General features: G+C 35.3%; 3 protein-coding genes across 9 annotated transcripts in view; 2 read left to right on the plus strand and 1 right to left on the minus strand.

Moving 5' to 3' along the window:
• Positions 1-21,762, plus strand: part of LOC149774518 (uncharacterized) — a 643,609-nt gene that overhangs the window by 147,134 nt on the left and 474,713 nt on the right. The window lies entirely within an intron of this gene.
• Positions 88-4,613, minus strand: LOC149774521 (uncharacterized). 3 transcript variants are annotated; one of them, XM_089945269.1, is made up of 4 exons: positions 3,717-3,984; positions 3,050-3,186; positions 2,689-2,830; positions 88-1,794 (listed from the first exon to the last, which is right to left on the minus strand). In XM_089945269.1, the coding sequence occupies exon 4, from the start codon at positions 1,701-1,703 to the stop codon at positions 1,242-1,244; it is 462 nt and encodes a 153-aa protein (XP_089801395.1). In that variant the 5' UTR covers positions 1,704-1,794; positions 2,689-2,830; positions 3,050-3,186; positions 3,717-3,984; the 3' UTR covers positions 88-1,241. The 3 variants fall into 3 exon arrangements, 2 of the variants coding, with proteins under 2 accessions (XP_089801395.1, XP_089801396.1); XR_016416847.1 differs by lacking the exon at positions 88-1,794 and adding an exon at positions 1,807-2,458 and having other exon boundaries at positions 3,717-4,613; XM_089945270.1 differs by lacking the exon at positions 3,050-3,186.
• The window catches only part of LOC149774522 (eukaryotic translation initiation factor 4 gamma 3-like), a 61,974-nt gene continuing 47,198 nt past the window's right edge, over positions 6,987-21,762 (plus strand). The window contains exons 1-2 of the mRNA XM_089945282.1: positions 6,987-7,114; positions 18,561-19,581. Coding sequence (XP_089801408.1) covers positions 7,082-7,114; positions 18,561-19,581 — 1,054 coding nt within the window. The 5' untranslated portion in view covers positions 6,987-7,081. The remainder of the gene's footprint in view (positions 7,115-18,560; positions 19,582-21,762) is intronic.

Consider the following 21,762-nt stretch of genomic DNA (forward strand, 5'->3'; position numbering starts at 1 on the left):
AGAATAAGATCGTTCCCATAGAATATGATAGTACATGTATATCCTCAAGTGAACCAAAAGCTGATGACAAGACGGACCCTTTCTGAATCCGTCGCCTGTCCATGAGGGGCGACGTGACAATATGTAAAGATATTAATTTGGAGGGGTTTAAATGATATAGCTCAGCATGATGCTGTAAAAGAAAATGATGGTCCTAGAATGATAAGGTACTGGAAATTTGACCTGTTTGAATTTTATGAAAAGAACCACCCCAAGTACTTGATATATGGCCTAAGGCTGATTGCAAACATTGCTGGAGCAACATCAGAAAGACTAAAACATGCCCTAATATGGGAAAGGACAGTCAATTTGAAGGGAGGAAAAAGAAAAAACATTCCCAAGGACCTACATAGTGAACATCTAAACAGAGAGTATAATGATAGTAGTAGCAATGCTGGAGGCCAATTCACCACTGACACAATCAACAGACATAGCCAGATGTTAGGGGTAGGAAAGGCTGTTAATCATATGTTTGAGGAGAAGGTCATCTATAGGCCATTCAACACTTGAAAAACTGGAAAGATTCATAGAAAGAAAGACATACTTAGAATGGTTCAAACACTGAAGTCTCAGAATTTGGTCAAGTATCAAAGTGAAAGAGCATTCAAAGGTTTTGAAGATTTGAAAGTGGTCAGTGGAGTAAGATTTCCTAAACAATTCAAGGAGACTGTTGAGACATGTTGACAATATGGCAAAGTTACATGAAATAAACAATTAGCCATCATAGTTATCCTTTATTCAGTAAAACTGAATGCGTGAAGAAATGAAATGTACGTCTTTCTCCTATATGCAACATTTAAACAACTGAGCCTGAGGTATGTAATGAATAAATTCAATGCAAATAAGAATGAATCATGTCATGCTTAGACTTATTTCTGTTTGGACATTCACACTTAGACATGCAGTTTATGCTTAGACTCATTTCTGTTTGGACATTCACACTTAGACATGCAGTTTATGCTTAGACTTATTTCTGTTTGGACATTCACACTTGGATATGTGGTTTATTCTTAGACTTATTTCTGTTTGGACATTTGACACACTTGGACATGCAGTTTATGCAACAGATGCACATTTGACATTGACATGTATCTACACAGTCTTTTGAACAAGATTTAAAGTTTTTCATTTTGTCTAATTCTGTATCAGTTTTGGAGCTTAGTGAAAAATATTTCAAACAATAAATCATCTGGCATTCAGTTCTATTTGCCAAACTTCTCAAACAGGCTCGACTTGGAGACAAGAGCATGTTCTTTTGGCCTGTTTCCTGCAGTTACCACAAGGGATGACAATACTTCTGGGGAATGCATAACATAATGTAAGGCAAAGTCGGCCATCTCGTCCATATCGTCCAACTTCTGCCACAACTGGAGCAATGTTGGGGGCAAACCCCATATTACTACTATGGACACATCTGGAATATCTATTCCCATACCTACTACAGTAGCAATCAGAATTCTGATGGTACTGTCACTTTTATGGAAAATATTCATAATACGCTCCTTGGATGATGTATCTGTGTATGCATGAACCATTTCAATCAAACGATTCAATACTGCCTTTTCCCCATCATAAGCTTTATCATTAAGTGTGGAATGAAACCATAAATATAATCGTTCACACATGCTTATAGAGTTTACATAGATTATGACTTTTTTCTTCATACGTCCATTCAAAATAATTTCAGTTTTTACCCATTCAAGTTCCTCTTCATATTTTTCAGAACTTTTGAGGGCATAAAGCTGAATATTTGGCCTGCAAAAGTATCAAATTTATGCAATTTTATAGACAGTCATGTACATTAATCTAATTTCTGAAAGATGAGTTTTATATAATGCATTAAAATTACAAGCCCTCTGATTATGACATACAGCTTCTTAAAAATGTTTTGTTGTAATATTTTGACCAGTTTGATTCCTTGCCTGGCCCGTACAGGTCTTATCCAATGTTAATAATTCAGTCTCACCAATTTTAACTTATGGAGAATTACTATATCAGGTTTAATGCATATGTTCTAGTAATATTGTAAGAGCATGATTTGACAAAAGAAATATTACAAATAATAAAAACAGATTGAAGATATATGTACTAATATTTTTTATCCACTTATGTATTATGTTAAAATATCTATGAAATGTACACAGTTACTTTCTTTAGCGATGACTGCCTATTAGTATATACTGAAATAATTATATTTGTAGCAATATTTATAGATTACATACCTATTTGGCAATACAGAAACAACATTTAATTTGCCACTTGTCAGCCCTAGGGTTCGTGCAATATCATTCTTTATTTCAGTTGTTGCAGTTGCAGTCAGTGTTATCACAGGACATTCAGTAAAACTTTGGAGTACTCGAACCTTTAGGTACTCTTTTCTGAAGTCCAGCCCCATGAAACAAATCACAACCAGAATATTCTAAAAGAAGTTTATTTAAATTTATAGTAATATCTATTTATGATCCAATTACATAATTTAAAATAAACATAAATATTTATAAGGCCATCAAATACATTTTACCAGTTAGTATGTACATGCCTATTTTTCCTCCTTGATGTTTGATTTATTTCAAAGTTAAGCTTCTATCTTGCTAGAGTAAAATCTTATACACCTTTGTTATAAAACAGAGTTATTAAAAAACTTCATACCATTCAGATATGCAGTGGTCTTCATCATATGCAACCACACACAACTTTTCTCTGTATGCTTTGTCCAGTGCACCTTTCCAGTGCCTGATAACGATAGCTTCTTCGGAGGCTATTAACACTGTTGCACATCCACCTTTTATGGCTGCAAAGAATAATTAGTGGCATGAGTAAGTTTGTAGCATTAAAGTGAAAAATTAATATCAAAGTATCATAGACATGTGCTATGTATCATGGTGATAATTATGTTTCACATATTTGTGTGAACTGACTAAAACTTTTCAAACTGATAGTAAAGTCGTTCATGCATAAATGACACACTCTCTCTCTCTATAGATAGATAGATAGATAGATAGATAGTTACCATCTATGTCTTCTTTCTCAATTCCTTCATGGATTCCATATGCTTTAATGTTATGGCTTTCAATGTTTTCACCTGATCAGTTATCAATGATTTCAAAGGTGATATAACAAACTTGTGTGTTGTTCAGGACAGTGCATCTGCAATAAAATTGGTTTGCTAAACTTTGTTTTTAAGAAAATATAATTTGTCTTATTAAAAAATCATCTTATTGCGATTAACATATGACAGCAATTGATCTATTCATATTAAACCTATATGCATTGATGCATATCACTCTGCTCGACTTTAATGTGGACATTCAAAACATTAGCAATTATGTCTATACATTACTCTTATATTACATAATTTTATATTTATAGCATTATTCATTCATACCTGCTATTACATAAAGATAATCTTTTCATATATTTTCATAGCACAAAAATTATAGTGTATATGAAATCAACATAACTCAGCAGCATTTATTCAGTGTAAGTCACACTAATGTGAGTTAACTCTCTCTCCCTCTCTTTACCTTGTCCAACATCATTGGTGGGAGAATGTAGCCTACACTTTTCCCATATCCCGTGGGAAGGAGGGCAAATATGTCACTTCCATCAATAACTGATTTTATTATCTCATACTGTTTTTCTTTAATATTAAAATAATATCCATTTTCTTGAAGTACCTCATTGGCAAGAGCTTCCATGTTTCCGTCTTTACCTGCCATGTTGCAATATAGGTTTACACACCAAACTTCCTTTCCAGTACTGCATAATGAAAAACAACAGCTCGAAAACAGTGGATGAAAGTCACGCAATGTCTACAATAACACATAGTTTTCAACATATTAATTGAGATGACTCCAGCCAGAAACATGTCGCTGTCGCATCATCCTGGAAAGAGGCAGATTGATCACGCTGAAGCAGTGTTGTTATCACGTGACTATGTGACCTGTGACTTGGTATTCATACCGGCCGCAAGAGTTGGCTAGTCATGTGACTAGCAATGCAAATTGTGCGAACGAGGTCAAAATTCATCAACGCTGTAGTTTCGTCTCGTCCCACACGGATTAAAGTCAAAATCGGTGTTATACTTGTAATTTCTGAGAAGATAAATGATTTCCCTATCGATTTAATGTAAGTATGGCTCAATGTAAGGTCATTAAAGTTTTCTAGCCCTTTTAGTAGGCATGTACCCTATGCCGACACCAAGTGGTGTCGGCGAATTCCAACTTTTCGATAGGGAATTCGCTCTGACCATACACCCCAACATAAAAAAAAAAAAAACAAATATCAAAAATGGGGTGGCAAGGGTCAGAGGAAACTCGGACTAACAGTGACACTGCACACTAGCGCTGTTCTTATTGGATGACAAACAATTAGAAGTCACGCGCCTTCTGATTGGCTAAGCGTGTGCACACCAGTCTACAGCCCAAAGAGAGTCGCAAATTGTGTGAAAAATACACACTGAGTGTAAGTGTCTGTCAGACATTACCTACTTTGTGAGGACTTTAACAATAACGCGTAAATCATCTCTTATGATCATTCTCAATCGTTTGCCGACGAAACATTTCGAGGACTGGTGTGTAAGTCCTCACAATGTAGTCCAGTCCTCAAGATGTTGGTCTGCATTTAAACTCAGGTCCTCGCAAGTATACTAAAACACCACCCCACCCCACCCCCACACTGGCTAAATGGCAGATTGGCCAACTAAGGAAAAGTAACCTCTTGGTCAGGCACAAAAGAGGCACGATAAAACAATTGCCCCTCCCCTCACCACCTCCACCCCAAAAAACCCAAACAAGAAAAAAAAAACAAAGAAAAACAACCACGGTAAACATAGTGATTTTCAGAATCAAATATTCCCTAAAGCGTTCGGATTACAACTGCACCCATCCTGAAACTTTGGTGCATCATTTTGCTTGTTACACATTCATTTTTCAACAAGCCGTTTATATAATATGTAACGATTCGTCCAGCTAGCCAGAAAGGACATTTAGATGACACATATTCACACGGATGGCCAGTGAAATAACGTTGCCCTCTATCTACGATAGAATTGATGAAGTCAGTGTAATGATACATATTCTTGACTGACTGGATGCATATTTAGAGATGATCAATATTATATGCAGGTCAACATTGATGTTCTGTGGATAATAATGCCTCCTTCACTGTTCTCTCCGTTTGTCTATATTAAAAAAGTCTTTTTTTGTTTATCATTTAGGACTGTGTTTTCAAATTCAAATTAAGAGCACCCCTTAATCGTGCCTGCTTTATTCAAATGGTATCTGAATTTTTAAAGGTCTGAACGATTTAATTCTAATTTATATTTATTAAAGGCAATTTATTTTCAACATGAGAGAGAGAGAGAGAGGTGCTATTGGTCTGCTATATCCAAAAGATTAATGTCATGCATGCGATGTTTAACTATTACAATTGCCATTTTGGTTCGGGTTTAATAATAATAATAATAATAATAATAATAATAATAATAATAATGCAAAGTAGAAGATAGCATGGCATCTATGGAATGGGTTGAATGATTTCCATGTTTTTCGACTTGTTGTGGCTACTATTACTACTACTACTATAGAAATATTCAAAATTTCTATGATCTATTGTAATACATTATGTTTACCAGTAGCTTTTCGTGGGTCGGTGGTTCTTTTCGGGGTTTTCCCGGGTTCTTCCTCCACCATTAATACTGGACGCTATGTATAGCCTATCGTGTGCTAAAAAATGGCGTTAAACCCCACAACAACAACTACAACAGCACCATTATGTTTAAAGCTTTTGGTGTATGGATGTTACTTTGACAGTACAACAGTCAGATGTCACGATATGTATATATTGGGCACGTCCTGCATTTCAAACCAAAACATATCGTTAATTCATATGGATATAGAAAAATTAATCTATCAAAATCCTACCTTAAACGGTTCTATATAGTTTTATCTCACATGTTATAAGTCACATGGGAGTCGACGTCAGTATATCAAACTTTAATATTGAAAGTCACCATATTTCAATTGTTCGAGGAAACCGAAAGTATTCTCAAAATGGCGGCAAGACAAGACGAGTGCGCTATTTGTTGGAGTAGCTTTAAAAATCCTAAGCTAATATCATGTCACCACAGTTTCTGTTACAAGTGTCTGGAGGATTATGTACGGATTAACGTTCGCAATCATCGATTTGATTGCCCTATCTGCAAGACAAACGTGGAGTTACCGAAAGATTTCAAAACAGACGTTTACCTCAACACTAACTCCGGTGAAAACTTTGCCTGTGATCTTTGTGGCCCAAAAAGTGTGGCATGTGCTAGATGCTTAGATTGTGAGGAGAATTTGTGTCAGTCATGCTGTTATGTCCACGAAAAGCTGAAAGTTAGTAAGCATCACAAAGTAAGTGATTTGGGAACTTTAGATTCTGTAATGAAAGGCAAAATTCGACAACGTATATTTTGTGATCAACATCAAGAGGAGGAAATCAAACTCTTTTGCAGAGTCTGTAATGTGCTCATTTGTGTCCTGTGCAAAGCGGTAAATCACCAAAATCATGTCACAAAAACTTTAGCTGATGCTGCAGCTGAAGTGAAACAGATCCTAAAGACCAAGATGGGTTTTTGCTCGGACAAGATGAGACGTATTCTTACTTCTAAAGAAAAGGGAGAGGAGCTTGCTAGGCGTATTGACGATGCGGAGCTGGAAGATTTAAAAGCAGTTGAAGATCAGCGTTCACAGTTGAACCAAGTGCTTGATCAAGAAGTGGCAGAAGTGAAGGTCAAGACAAAAACTGTTTACTACAAACGCAGACTACAAAATGCAGCTTTCATAAGAGATATGCAGAATGAAATCGAAACGTGTTCTAAGACGCATGAAAATGCGAAAATGTTAACGGGTCAAGGGACAGATATTGAGATTATAAGGAAAGGCCCAGATCTTTTGCAATTAATTTCGGAAGCAATGTCAACGACTGAACGACACCTGATACAAATCTGAAGAACAAACTGTTTATACCTGCTATAATCAAGAAAACTGAATTAATTTCTATGATTGGTATAATTCAAGATTCTACTGACTCCGTAAGTATCATTTCTCCTAAACCTCAGCCTTAATTTGTTCTGTAACTTTCTTTAATTCTTAACTTTGATTTAGTAAGCAGTGTTTGTAGTCCCAATAGAAATAATGAGATCCTTTTCTTCTTACAGTGTGCTAAGTTGCTGAATCGATCGATATATATATATATATATATATATATATATATATATATATATATATATATATATATATATATATATATATATATATATATATATATTCTTTGAATTCACCGATGAGCTCTGATCTATGCCATACACAGTCATACATAGCCATAGACACAGACGAGAAGAAAAACACACAGACACACACACATATACATATATACTTAAGTGTGAAATATGGAGAATTACTGGCGAGATATTTGTCATATTTTTACATTCTTATATTTTCACATGTGAAATTATAAGATTTCCCATCATGCCATGCGACGATTGTTTATGTGTTCCACCAAAATCTTTACCTGCATCAACAAAACGAGTACCTTGTGAGCTAGAACAAATGTAAAGAGACTGGGTAACCTTTCAAACATGGACATTAATCTTTGTGAAAGTAATTTGACTTGACACTGTTCGTGTATCAATGAAGTTCTTTTCCTTGCTTCCTTGACAAAAACAAAAAAAACCCGTGTTGTGCGAAGGGCTGAGTTTAACGTTTGAAACTACGATTCTGCAGCAAGTTTGCTATTTAATAAAAACTAAAATTTTCTTTTCTTACATTATACCGAATATGTTTAATTCTACTTTCCCAAAAGCTATGTATTTTACCTCGTCTCCTCGCCACTCGTTAACATATGATGTTTAGCTTGAACCGATTACAGGGATATCAAGAAACTGGTTAGAGATTTAAACTTGAGACTCACTAATTAATAAGGTATAGATAATTTAATTATCAATAGAATAGAAAGATGTACGTCATGCTCAGACACACATATGAGCAGAGAAAATGAAAATGTTGCAGACTGTTTATTTTCGGGATCATCATAATGTTTGGTACTAAAATTTGTGTTATAATTATTAATACCAAATACATGGTAAATTGTTCTACTGCCTTAGATATAAGATGCTGCTTCTGGCTAATATAGAACTTCTTTCCTTTGATCAGGAACTAGTGTCAAGTTTGTCCACGTGTGAATAGAATCCATTTTATTTGTCAACAGTGCGTACCGAAAAATGAGCCATGTTTTTAAGTTCAAAGTCTCCTTGGCACTAAATGTATTATTCATAAGTGATATATATATATATATATATATATATATATATATATATATATATATATATATATATATATATATATATATATATATATATATATATATATATATATAAAACACGTCATTCATTGTAGTCATAGATTATTCACTAAGTTATCCAACGCGACATTTTCTGATTGATCAAAACTGCACTGATACCCTATTTTATTATCATCGTATTAAAAAGTAATGTGCGGGCCAGCGCACCAGACTATTTCGACGTGTCTAAAGACGTCTGACAATAATCACGATAAATAACGTGAATGCCTTGAATAAAATTTGACCATTTCTACCGTGGGTCTTGATTGTACCTCTTCAGTTGCAGGATATTGGTAGGTATCAGTTAAGATAAGAAACAATCCAGTGAACTGTTGCTACTCAAGGTCGTAAGATAAAAATACAAATGAAGTGAAACCAGCAATTTAAGTGAAATTGAACAAACCATTTCTTTCTCAAAGTGACGAAGTGAAATGTTAAGAGGAACTTGCAGTATTGTGACTTAAATCCTGTATAATCCTAATGCCCACCATCATTCCAAAAGTCTTTTGAATGAATTATGATACTGAATTTTCTAAAGTACCAAAAGTGTTCAATAGGTTGATGTACGAACAGTTTTAATGTATCACAGTGATATAATCCATAATTTCAATGAACACTTTGTTATTCCATTAATGTCCAGGATGTGGGTCACAAGTTCCCTTCCAGAACATTCTATGTATATAAATACGGCTAGACTTTGAATTCAGTTATCAGTAAACAACATTTATGACTTACCAACATGACAAAAGGTATAATATAGCCAGGGAGGCTAAACCCCTACCCTCAGTTATGCACAAAGGTCAATTACAAAATGCAAATTAAATATGCACCACAATAATGACAAGTACACTTATTATTAATTAGTAATCGAACTCCTTTTGACTTAAATGCACTCTGCCTTTGACGTGCTAAACATTGTCAAGGTAGTAACGACAAAATGGGCAGTTCGACATCCTCGGGGCTTCAGTCATATACCTAAACGTTAATTAAGGCTTTGTATTTATTTCCTTATCTCTGAATTCTATTGTGGACTTAAGTTGTGCTGAACTCTCTAACTTGTAATCTCCATATTCTTGCAAGATGAACAATGCTTCCAAAATAACTGGTAATATCAAGATGAACAGGGTGACAAGAGGGAGAGTGGAAAATCACAGTAATGCATTCTCATTCAAGAAGTGCAATAATCTTGAATGTCTTGATGTACCAAAAGTCTTGAATGTTTAAATGTATTATTATGTATTAATCCAGAGTGTCTCTGAATGCGTCTTCAACAATCCCAAAGTAATGTTTAAGTCATAACCGTCAATGAGCATTTTGTAATTCCAACGAATAATTTAATTAAATAAGTCCTCTGAAATTATATCTGAAAACAACTGTAAGTGATTACAGAGTCTGATCAGAAAACAGGAATGAAAAAATGTGGTAACCAAACCTCTCTATATATAAATTGCACTTGACCTGTGATGCAATAGATATCCAGTGGAGAAAGAAAGTTTAACTTGTAAATAAGGCCAGGGTTGCAACTAAAATAAACACAGTGTTTACTAGTTTGAATCATGGCAAAAATCAAGCAGGCAATAACACCACAGGCCTCATTCACGGACTAGAGTTAAGCACATAATATAGATATTGACAGCACTTCCCGTCATAAAGAAAAAGAAATTTCTGCAATTAGTCATAGCGTAATAATTAACGTTTCAGAGGGAGACGTCTTCCAGTCAAACATTTCAGAATGACTAAAACCCAGTGATTCCTAATCTGCAATTCCTGCAATTAATCAAATATAGATATGATACCATAATAATTAACGTTTCAGAGGGAGATGTCTTCCAGTCAACCAGTTCAAAATGACTTAAACCCAGTGATTCTTAATCTGATTCCCTAATAGCAAGCAACAACAAACGAACAACCTTGTCCCATTATTTCCTGTATAAAAGCAGTGGGACAATATAATCGAAATTTATTCTTCAATGCTTGTTCAGAACTTTACAAATCCCTTTGACTTTCAGGGTGATAGGCAGAAGAATTTTAGTGTCGGATGCCTAATTCATGCAGAACTTGTTAGAAAATTCTTCACATAAAATTTGACCTTTGATCAGATTATCGAGAATAGTGAAGACTAACAAATGAGCAAAACCTTACCAAAGTTTTGCTGTGGTTTTCGGTTTAATATTTCGCAATGGAATTATCTATAGAAATCATGTAGAGGAACATATTATGGTCAGCAAGTGTTGGCTGCCTGACTTAGTCTTTGGTAAGGGACCGACACATAATACCATTATTCTGCTAAATGGTTCTTCACTCGCAAGAATAGGTTGCAGATGAGCTTTAGGTACCTTATGAATTGGGGTTTCCTGCCTTTAGAGAAGTGTAACAAAATCTAGTCTTTATAAATATCACTTTTAATTTTCGGCCAACAAAAATATTTCAGAATCTTGTAACACGTCTTATAAGTCAAAGTCCAAATTATAGAATTTTTGCCTGAATTCCATTAAACTTGCATGTCTTGATGTTTCAGAATCATATCATCCACAACGTCATTGAATGGGTCCTGAAAAGTTTCGAAGTAGTTCTTTAGTCCAAAATCTCAATGAGCAATTTTGTAAGTCAAATGAATGATTAAACAAATAATTCCATTGAAATTGTATCTGAACGCAACTCTAAGTGATTCGGCAGCCTGGTCATGAAAGACTAATGGAAAATTTGCTGATCAAACCTCTATTGATCACCAATTTACGTTATCTACGAAGCAATAGATTTCCAGCTGAAACAAAAGTTAGTTTAAGTTGTAAAAAACGTTTGGTTTACTTCCTAGAAACCAAACAAAAATCAGACAGGTATTAATTCCACAACCATCAATCACGGACAAATATTAAGCACTCAATTAGATATTCATACCATAACCAATTTCAATCATCTGTTAATCTGACCCAAAACATCTGTTTCTGCATTAATTTGAAGAAAAATACAGTTTGAATTGAAACCGTTCACCAAAATGGCTGTCAAAGTTGCCATGTTGAAAATATTGTTATGGATACTTCTCCCGAACCAATATAAATAGTGACATGTGTTCTTACCAAAGATTTATTACAATGTCCACTTGGTTCTAGATCAAACTGATGTCAGTCTTGAAAATGTTGTTTTTGCCGCTCAACCAGAAGGTATGGTCATATTATCATAAGGCTTTCGCTGAAACCTATTTGTAATGTCTACTTGATACTAAATGAAAATGATGCCTATCTGCTTTTCAGTATGGCCGCCAGAGTGTCCATCTTGAAAATAGTGGTACCGCTACTCCCCCTGAATGGATGGTCGTGTGAATATCGGACCGAGCTTTTGTTAAACAAATTTTGACAATGTCGAGCTGCTCCAAAATTAAAATAGTACCTTTCAAATGTTCAATATGAATGCCAAGGCAGCCATTTTGAAACATTTGTTAGCACTATTTCTTTCGAATGAATGTCTTTATCAGCATTGGATTTCTACTGAAAGATTTTTTTTATAATGTCTAGTTAGTAGTGGATGAAAACAATACCGATCAGACTTAGTATGGGTGCTATGATCATCTTAAAATTTGTATTGTCACTAATTCTCCTGGATGATTGATCGTATTGACAACGAGCTTTCACCAAAAGACTTCTGATCATGTCCAGTTAGTACTAAATGGTATTGGTGCCAATCTAACATCCAATATAGCACTGATCTAGAAAATCTTGTTATGTTAATACTAAAGAGACTGAAAGTCATACTACAAACCGGAAAGTCCTATCAAATTGGGATTTACACCAGAAGCCTTCTCATGATGTACTGTTGGTTCTAGATGAAAATGGTATCGGTCTAATATCAAACATATCTACCATAGTAGCTTATTTCAAAATGATTGGATCGCCGTAGAATGGTTTGAGATGGTTTGAGCACTCAGCAGTTAAAAAGGAAACCATGGTATTATCTTATATTCCGGGAACCCCTTTTCAGCCAGTAGAGTATTAGACTCAACAAGAGATTAATGACATTTTTAATGCGCAAAACGTGTTGTGAGAAAGTAGACAATCAGTAAGGATAGCTGTTTAACAAGATGTCAGGCTTTTGCAATTGAGTAGTGTATGGATGCTATAAAATAATTACTAATTGGTGTAGACAATGTCAGTTACATCTGATCTGAATATTTCACATGACTACGGTACGTATAATTGTGGCACCAGAGCAATCTACACAATTCGGAAATTTCCTCAGAAATTCCTTTTACGACATGAATTAAAGCTACAAATGTACTTTTCTTGCAGGGTCAAGTACTGTTAGGAACTAACGAGACTGGAATATAACACTTACAACATGAATGTTACATCCCATACATATTGAAAATAGTTGGATAATTTATTTTTAATTTCAATCGGAGGATCTCCGCAAGATTTAGAATTTGTATAATATGATTCCTCAGTAATTTGAAGGATAATGACTGGTATTCTAATGAAAAACTCGGCACTCTGATTTAGATTTATCAGAACACCTCCCACTGCAGGCACGATAAAATCGGGAAACGTCCTTAATTTTTTGTTTGCAACCTGTGATCAGTTAAATATATCTCAATACAGTCTTTCTATTATTGACTGTAAATTACACAAGCTCAAACTTTAAGTTGTGTTTATTATTTCTCGAAACACATACATTTCTCTCAGATATAATACTTATTTTATGACATCGAATTATGTACCATATGCAAATACATTTCATCAGTCTTTGTATAAAGAGGGCATGATGCTATAAATAATTATATACATAATTATTAAATGTCAAGATTGTGAACATTTACCGCCAAAAAAATCCCCAAAGAAACGCTGTAGGTATTCAGTGTTTCCTATGTAGCAAAGGTTATAATGTAGATTAATCGAGTGCTGAATATAAATAATTTTGTCAATATGTTTAATGTTTGTAGTCTGGTTCTAATACATATAGCTTTTTGCCCATTTGTACGAAAAAAGTTGACCAGCTGCAGATCTAAGTTAGTAGCAAAATAAATTTACATTTTTTCTACAGTCTATGTAATTTTGGCATATACTATATAAATTACACAATTTATGCTCAGATTATGCCTTTGTTTGCCACTTAGCAAACATTTCACTTGTGTGTCTATCGGGATCAGTTTTATTTCTGATCATCCATATTTAGTTTTACAGAACTGGCAGAACTGGTTTGAATCTCATTTTTTATTTCCTTATGAGTCAAATATTTCAGGTCAGATAGATAGAAATGAACTCTTAAAATGATTGATTTAGCATATGTTCAGTTTTTCTCTTTTGATATCTAAGCTTTGCAGCTGCGATTAAGAAAGTTTTATTCATGAGATGATATAAATCATTTAACATAATACCTGCAACCACAATTATTTCATTAAAATATATACACAACCATGAAAGTTAAAATAGGTCTCACACATACCCTTCCATAGGAAAAAGGTACAAAAAGGCTCCAACCCCAGTGTGATAATTTTGAAAGAATCTTACTAACAGATTTTTATTTTGCTAACTGTTATGACATTTAGCGTCGAGGTAGATTTGAGGCAGTTGAGGGAGGGATACTTTTGGGCCCGTTGAGTTTGTAATGCTTTCCAGTTATAATTGATCTTTATATAAGTGAAAAGTCCAGTCAGTGATGATATTATCTTTCTATGATATAGCTGAAGAATTTGCAAATTCTTCGTTGCTGAGACTGGCTTCATCCATATTTTGGGCCGAATTGGAGTTATTCCCTACAACTTTGGAGATGACTCAGAATTGTGACAGTATAATAGAGAGTAGTAACAAAATATGGACAGTACATTTTGGACATATGAAATTGGAGATTACGAAATCATTGTGAGAATGAAAAGCAAGTGATGCATATGATTGTTTGGCCTAACAGTATATATTGCTGTTCATTAACAGTTGCCATTGCAATTTGGACACGATCCTTAAACAGTATTATTAATGAGTAGCCTATATCTAGGAGTACTGTGTATCTGTTAAATCGGTGGCAAAATGGCTAAAGTTATTATAGGTTTACTTCTCGATCTGGAAAAACCCATAAGTTTGCAAATATTGACCACAGATTTTGAATTTTCAGCTGCTACTTGTTTCAAAATAGTAAATGTTATCCATTGTTTAAAAAAATGCAGTTTTTAAACCAAAACATTTATTCTGCTCACAAAGGGTCAATTTCACTCAGGAAGAAACCTGGAAAGTACATGAAAATTTGATTTAAAAAACGTTTTTTTTTTAAATTATGTCTACAACTGTCACAAAACACAGAAATGTAACGTTCACGTTAATAAGCCATTTTGATGTTTATTGTCAAATAAAAAAGCAAATGTGAAACCAACTACTATTAGGAAAATGTTTTTGTTGTTTCAATGAACAAATTGAAATTTTAAAAACAGTAATACCAAACCTGCTATTATTGCGTTTGAGCATGATGGTTATTCCCACTATATGTTACTAGTTGTAAGTACAGAATAAAAAAACCCTGATCCCTAGAATTTCATCCGCTTTTTCCCTTGAGACGTGGGGCAGATTAATGTCATCCTTTTTCCCCTTAGACTTAGGACAGTGCTCACTTCCCTTGTTCGATCAAAATTGTCAGCATCAAGTTGTTATTTGTCCTTTCATCTTTCAATCGTATCCTTGTTTTTTTTTATAAAGATATTTTCTCCCCGGTATTTGTGTAATTATAACTTTTTATGTCCCTTTTTATGCTTTTTAGCACCTCACTTTAGAAGTGCTTGTGAAGGAGTGCTTGTCTATTTTCATTCTACTATTGTTGATTGGGTTCAATGCAATTTGTAGCGCATGATAGGCTATACAAGGCAGCGAGTATTACTATTGGAGGTGAAACCTGGCAAAACTGGAAAGAACCGCTGACCCATGGGAAGATCTAAGCAAGCTTTCTCCCATAAACATATTGGCTAAGTTCAAGTTCAACACCCACGCAAATAGAGGTGATATGACAGTGATCTGTAAATGCGAGCGCTTGATGTTAGCTAAAAAAGCCGCACCCTATCATTATTATTCATTGGTGCTCATGTGTGTATTGCCACCCCTTCCTGTTGTAGTCCATTATTTATTTCTTGCATTTCCTTTTAACATTGAAAAATGTATGATTGTGTGGGTCAAATAAACATCGCTGACTCCCAACACTTTAAATTATGGGAATGCTTTCTGATGATAGCAATGATAGTGATGATTCTTAAAGTTTTGAAGTATATCATATTGTTGTAGCTGTAAAAGCATTGCTGGAAATACAAGTGAGTAATTTTGAACCCTAAAATGATGTTGTATGCGAGTCCCATATACATGCTAGATGGACAAAATTAGACTCCATACCGAAGAACTCGCTTGACAGCTATGTTTTGAAATTAAATGTAGAAAAGACAGAACACCATTTCCAATTAATTAAAGTTAAATGTGAAGTAAACAATTTCATTTCTTTTCTCAAACAATTCAGCACTGATGGATCTTGTGCAGCAAAACTTACTAGCACTCTAAGGGTTTAACATAAATTTAATAAATAAGAATCTAAAAAGAAATTCAAGAACTAGGATAGTCATTTAACCAAAATTCCTTGGCTTGAACAAGTGCATGTAGATGATGTCTAAACATCCAAAGTAGAAACACTCTACTTACTGCATTGAAACGTTATTGCAACAATTCAGCGATGAAACATGTAAAGCCGACTTGAAACATGATATGGCAAAGTTTATACTTGTGCACATAATGTCATAGCTAGCTTACATTTTCTCTGATGCAGAAAGAAAACTAATGAAAATACGTCACAGTAATATTTCAGTGGACAGTAAAGTTTCCCAATGACATGCTCTACTACACAAACTGGTCTCCGCACCCAGTGCTCGAGGTCGCTGGGGATCATATCCTTCAGTATTTCCATGACCAGTTGATCCACAATGGGCTTTTGGAATCCCTCTGATAGAATCGGTCTCTTTCCTGTTCCATAGTGACCTTGCGGGGCCTTTAAACCAGCCTAGAGAAATCTGAGCTTGTTCCATCTGAAGATTCTGAATATGTGGAGATGAATGTCCTTATGAACTGAAGATTACTTGTGTGCTGTCAGAGAGAGTAGACAGAACTGGAAAATGCACTAGGATTCCTAGACAGACCAGATTTATCTGGAACCCGATTTTCACCACCACTTGAGCTGCTGAGCTGATCATTACCAGTTTCTGATCTGAGTGCCAGTGAACGCTCCCAAACCAGACTTTATTCATGGATGCCTCAAATTTGAGATTTGGGGTTGAGCGCTCACTTGGAGCCAGAAAGGTTAGTTCTTCAAGGTTCACGATAACAGGAAGAAACTACCCTCCATCCAAACTTTTTGGATATGAGAGCAGTATTTTTAGTATAGAGAGGTGTCGACAGAAGGCGTCCATTGTGTGATGGTCTCCTCCAACAACACGGTGGTCTTAGCATAGTTTGGTCGTCAAGGACATGCACGTTCCACTTCTGTGTGTGTGAAAATCTAGACCACCCGTCACTAAGTTCATCACATCTCGGAGAAGAAGAATACAAGGGCAGAGAGTCAATCTAGGAGAGGCGAGGGAGTCCTCAAGGAATCTGTAGTAGACAGGAAGAAAACCTTGATGGAGTCGCTTGTGATGAGACTAAACATGCTCCCCTTTACTATTTTCCGGTATTAGATCAGGAAGCCCTTGGTTGCCGCAGGTGGTCTTAGACACTGTCAAATGTAGATCACTTGCTCTTCCCGCACCTGCCTGCTTGGCTTGACCAACATGAGTATGTGAGAAAGCTTTGTCAGTATCTTGTTATGGGTCGGAAGATCTTCCTGGATTCTTTCTCCACCAAATATGCTGGCTGCCGAGACTGTGTTATCTATCATATGCTGCAAAAATCGAGTTAATCCCATGAATCACAACCAGAAATCTTAGGCAGAAGACATATTCACGTTGAAATGGGATCTTCTGTTTTATTTGCCCTGTCGCTCTTCAAGGATGTAACAAATTTCGCAACATCCACCTTCATGCCTGACTCGTTAACATATATCTACCAAAGCAAGTTTTTGAGCAAAGTTGGCAAAGATGCCAAGTGAATTGCTCAGTTCAGGAGACGCTCCATACTCTGGGTCTAAGATGCAAAGTGATGCAACTTTTGTAATTGGTACAGCAGGAGAAACGTTTATCGAAGCAGTCCTTCTATAGCAAAGTGTCTGATGTTTTCCTATCTTTCTGAAGATAGACAGAACTTAGTTCTTTCAATCTTAACATTTTCATATTTTCAAAAGAATATTGAAAATCTTGCTACAAAGAAGAATATAGGAGATAGAGTCAACACTTGGTAGTTAAAAGGAAGAAATGTTCTTAAATTGATTGCCTGGAAATCTTTTGCTGAAGTTTGGGGTTAATGTCATATTCAACTGCCCAAGATGTATGCACCTAAGACATGGTCATAACCAATTCAATAAGAAAGTTTCAAACTGTCAGGTTTGACAGACTTCTATTTTCTTATGCAGCCGTCCGTCCCATTTGCTCTAATTTGCATACCGATTTGTTTTATCTATTACGCTATACAAAAAATCCTCTTAACAAAAGTCTTGAATGATATATCGGCTTGGCATTCTCATTTCAAAATTTCGTTTGAAATACCACTAACAACATTACATACCTACTAACTTTGTTCAGACTCTTATTCAACATTTTTTTTCACGTTCAAACTCTGTCTTTTATGTAGCCCAAATTGCCATTAGATTCACGTCATGTCCATATAACGTTAAAGTAGCCAGAGAAGGCATATGATGTAACAGGCACTTTAGGATCTCCACCAACAACCTGATTTGTGCTGTGACAAACACTTTAATGGTTAAATGGAAACAAATAGTCAGATTTAGTCATGTGGAAATTCTCAGTCTACCAAAGTAAATAACGATAACCAGAACTGGCCAAATAGTTATTCAGTTCTAATTCGTTTTAATGGTTTGATAATTTAATCGATGATATGATTTAATAAAATTGTTTATTAATTGTAAAGCTCTCGACAGCGGTAATTTGCAGACATTTTAAAGTTGCGCAAATGAAAACAAAAAACCCGAAAGAAATATGTCTAGTCTGGTTCACGTAGTTTATTTCTTATTCATTTCAGATATTCCACATACCACATAATGAAATTGCGGCACAGTTGTTAGCCCAAGTAGCACTAAGCACACGTCCAGGAGGAAACCAGAAAAGGACACTGTCAGATGGTAATCTGCCTCAGCATCCTTCTCCAGTTAATGTCTTGGCAGTTCCTCAGCAGAGTCCCCCATCCCAGGTGACAGTGGATAAACCAACTAGTGTTGCTAATAATGCTTCCGAGTCCATGGCGGCAAATGTACAACAGATGCCACTAGTTTACGGTGACATGAACTTTCATGAATATCAAGAGGATAGTTGTGGTCCTGAGCTATATTCAGTTGAGACTCCTTTTCCACCTGTAGAGAGTGATGTACAAGTGGTTGATTTGTTACTGCCATCCAGCAATGCTATACAAGTGGATGATCATCAATTGCCAACTGCACATACTAATTTAAACTCTCAACCACCAAGCTACTCAACTTTGGAGCCAAATGTGAAATCAGACTTCTCTTGTCATGTTTCTGTACCTCAGGATATGCTGCGAGAAGGCTCTACAGAACATGTAGGGCTGCAACAGAAGCCTAAAATAGTGGATTCAAGTATCAAAACAGGACTGTCATCTGTTGAATCTAAAGCGGTGTCTATCACAGTCAGTTTAAAAAGTAGTCAGAAAACAAGGACTAGTGAGGAACCTGTATGTGAAATTAAAATCCCTGCTGTTGCAGAGCAGTCAAATATTAGCAGTTGTCAAAGGGACGAAAGTCTTGAATGGAAACTAGATAAGCAGACACAGCAAGCCAAGCCAACAGCTGCTGAGAATACCCCTGCTGCAGCTAGGCAAAAGGACACCAGCTCTATGCCAAGGGAGGAAACTCTTGAAAAGAAACCAGAAAAACAGCCCCAACCTGTCAAGCCCAAAACAGCCGATGACCAGCCAGTTTTGAGTGAAGTGGTACCAAAGGAATCTCGCCCAGATTTATCATCGAAGGTGGCCCTTGAACCTCTAGCAGTTCATACTGCCTGCACTCCATATATTACAGAGTCTTCAGGTAAGTTCACTAAATTAGCTCCTGACGTTTTAAAACTAAGAATATTACAACATTATTACATATATATATATATATATATATATATATATATATATATATATATATATATATATATATATATATATATATATATATATATATATATATATATATATATATATATATATATATATATGAACATGTAATATGTTATCATGAACAGGTAAAATGTTATCATCTTGCCCATCCCGAACATCATGATGGAATGGGGACTAGTTCTAATTTTTCTACTATCACCATCGTCATTTTCCAATCCAACCACACACTTAAATGATTTGTAATAGAAAGAAAGTATTAAGTCTTGTCAGTATGATTTGATGCTCTCTGTTTTGTACACTCACCTTAACTATGGAATATGAATTTATGGACTTGCCACAAAAGATAACAACACAGTATAATAGCCAAAGTGGAAAATATAAATAAAAAATATAGGATGTTTCAAGGAAAGCATGTTTTGTTTCTTTTACAAATGTAGAACACATATTTGTACTTCAAAACCACATATATTGACATAATTATAGCTGTTAAGAGATTTCTCCAAATAGTATGTGTAGAGATGTAGATGAGGAAAAGAGGGAATGGCTAGAATGATGATACATAGATGAGCAAAGACAGACTCCAGAATATAATTTTGTTATCTAAAGTGTAGCAATATCAGTAAATTCACTCTTTTTTAAGGATTGTTGTCTCCTGTACCTAGAATTATAAAACAGAACTTGTAGCCAGAAGGAATAGCTGCTTGAGCACTTTACTGGTCATGGTGAATTTTCATTAGTCATATTTAATGTGTCATTAACCAGAACTGAAACAGGACTATCCATTAGACTATTGAAAATATGACGAGAAACGTAATAGACTTGGGCTAGTTGACTGTCTCAAATTTTCAGCCATTTGCAGTTGCATATCTGCTTCTGCTTCTATATTGCTATCATCTTAATATTGGATGTCGGCAACATGTAAATAATCTTAGACAAGTGTACTTTTGAAAATTTGAGGACAAATGTATTTGTCCTTTTAACTATTTGTCAAACAAGTAAGCATGTATTGGTCTTTTGTAATAATTGTGCAAACAGTAGATGATAAACGGCACTTCTGGCATGCAATTGGAATAAGGACTAACTGTTGATTTTAAGCTCAAAAGCTAGATGGTCAAGCTCACTGGATGAACGGAGTAAAATGGTTTCTGCATAATAGCGTGTTCCCAATGGACAATTGAATCTTTGATAGCTTGCATTTGAGGTAAAAACATGCTTTGACTTGCATTTAAACAGAGATGTTGTGCCATACCAGCTGTAAAGTATTTAACTGGTAGATCCAATCAAAATCTTTTCAAGTAATATTGGTACTAGAGAGCTTTGTATCACATTAGGAGATTTATATTATCGGACAAAAAATACAGTTTTTATTGTGTTCAGATCGGTTCAAGTGTATAGACATTAGATAGTAGCAAACTCTTGGCTTGTTGGAGTTCTGAAACTGGAATGTCTAGTTTTCTCTTTATGTTAGCATTCACATCTCCTCTGATCACTTAGTCATAGAGGAGTTGGAAAGATGTGCTGATGCACTTGCTGGAGATTCATTGGGCTCTCTGTAGTTTTGGGACTTGTTAGATTGGTTACCTGCAGAGGGTCACCGTCACTTGCGGTAAAATACTAATTGTTAGAAAGCGAGGACTGAAAAGATGTGGAGGTTATCATCCGATCAGTTGTGGGGTTTAGTCACACCCGGTCCCTAACTGGTTTTGTTACTATTGTAATTTCTCAGAGGGAATTGGTGTGGTTGATACATTTGTTCAGGTAATACAGGGTAACGGCTTAAAAAAGGTCTCTATATAACAACTTCTCCACCATCTACAGTTTCCATATATTGTGACTTGGCTTGCACATGTATTAAAAAGAAATATATCAGTTTGGGGCTTAACACCATTTTTCTACCAGCTGATTTCCAGACTTAGTTGATTTGCACTTGGTGAACATGAAAGAACCCCGTTGATTCTGAGCTCGAAAGGTCTAATGTCGAGGTCACTGATAAAGAAGACAACAGACTTCATGTAATCAGTTCACTTCTTTATTATCTATGGATGCCATACATTGTGGATGGCATGCACACGGATAAAAAAGAACCCAATTGATTAAGGAGTGA

This window comes from Sinohyriopsis cumingii, unplaced genomic scaffold (assembly GCF_028554795.1).
Source record: "Sinohyriopsis cumingii isolate HCF-2022 unplaced genomic scaffold, ASM2855479v2 utg000229l, whole genome shotgun sequence".
NCBI classification, from domain to species: domain Eukaryota; kingdom Metazoa; phylum Mollusca; class Bivalvia; order Unionida; family Unionidae; genus Sinohyriopsis; species Sinohyriopsis cumingii.

What these genes read in the sequence shown, in the direction of transcription:
- LOC149774521 (XM_089945270.1), bottom strand. Translation starts at nt 1,703, where the DNA reads ATGAAGAAAAAAGTCATAATCTATGTAAACTCTATAAGCATGTGTGAA.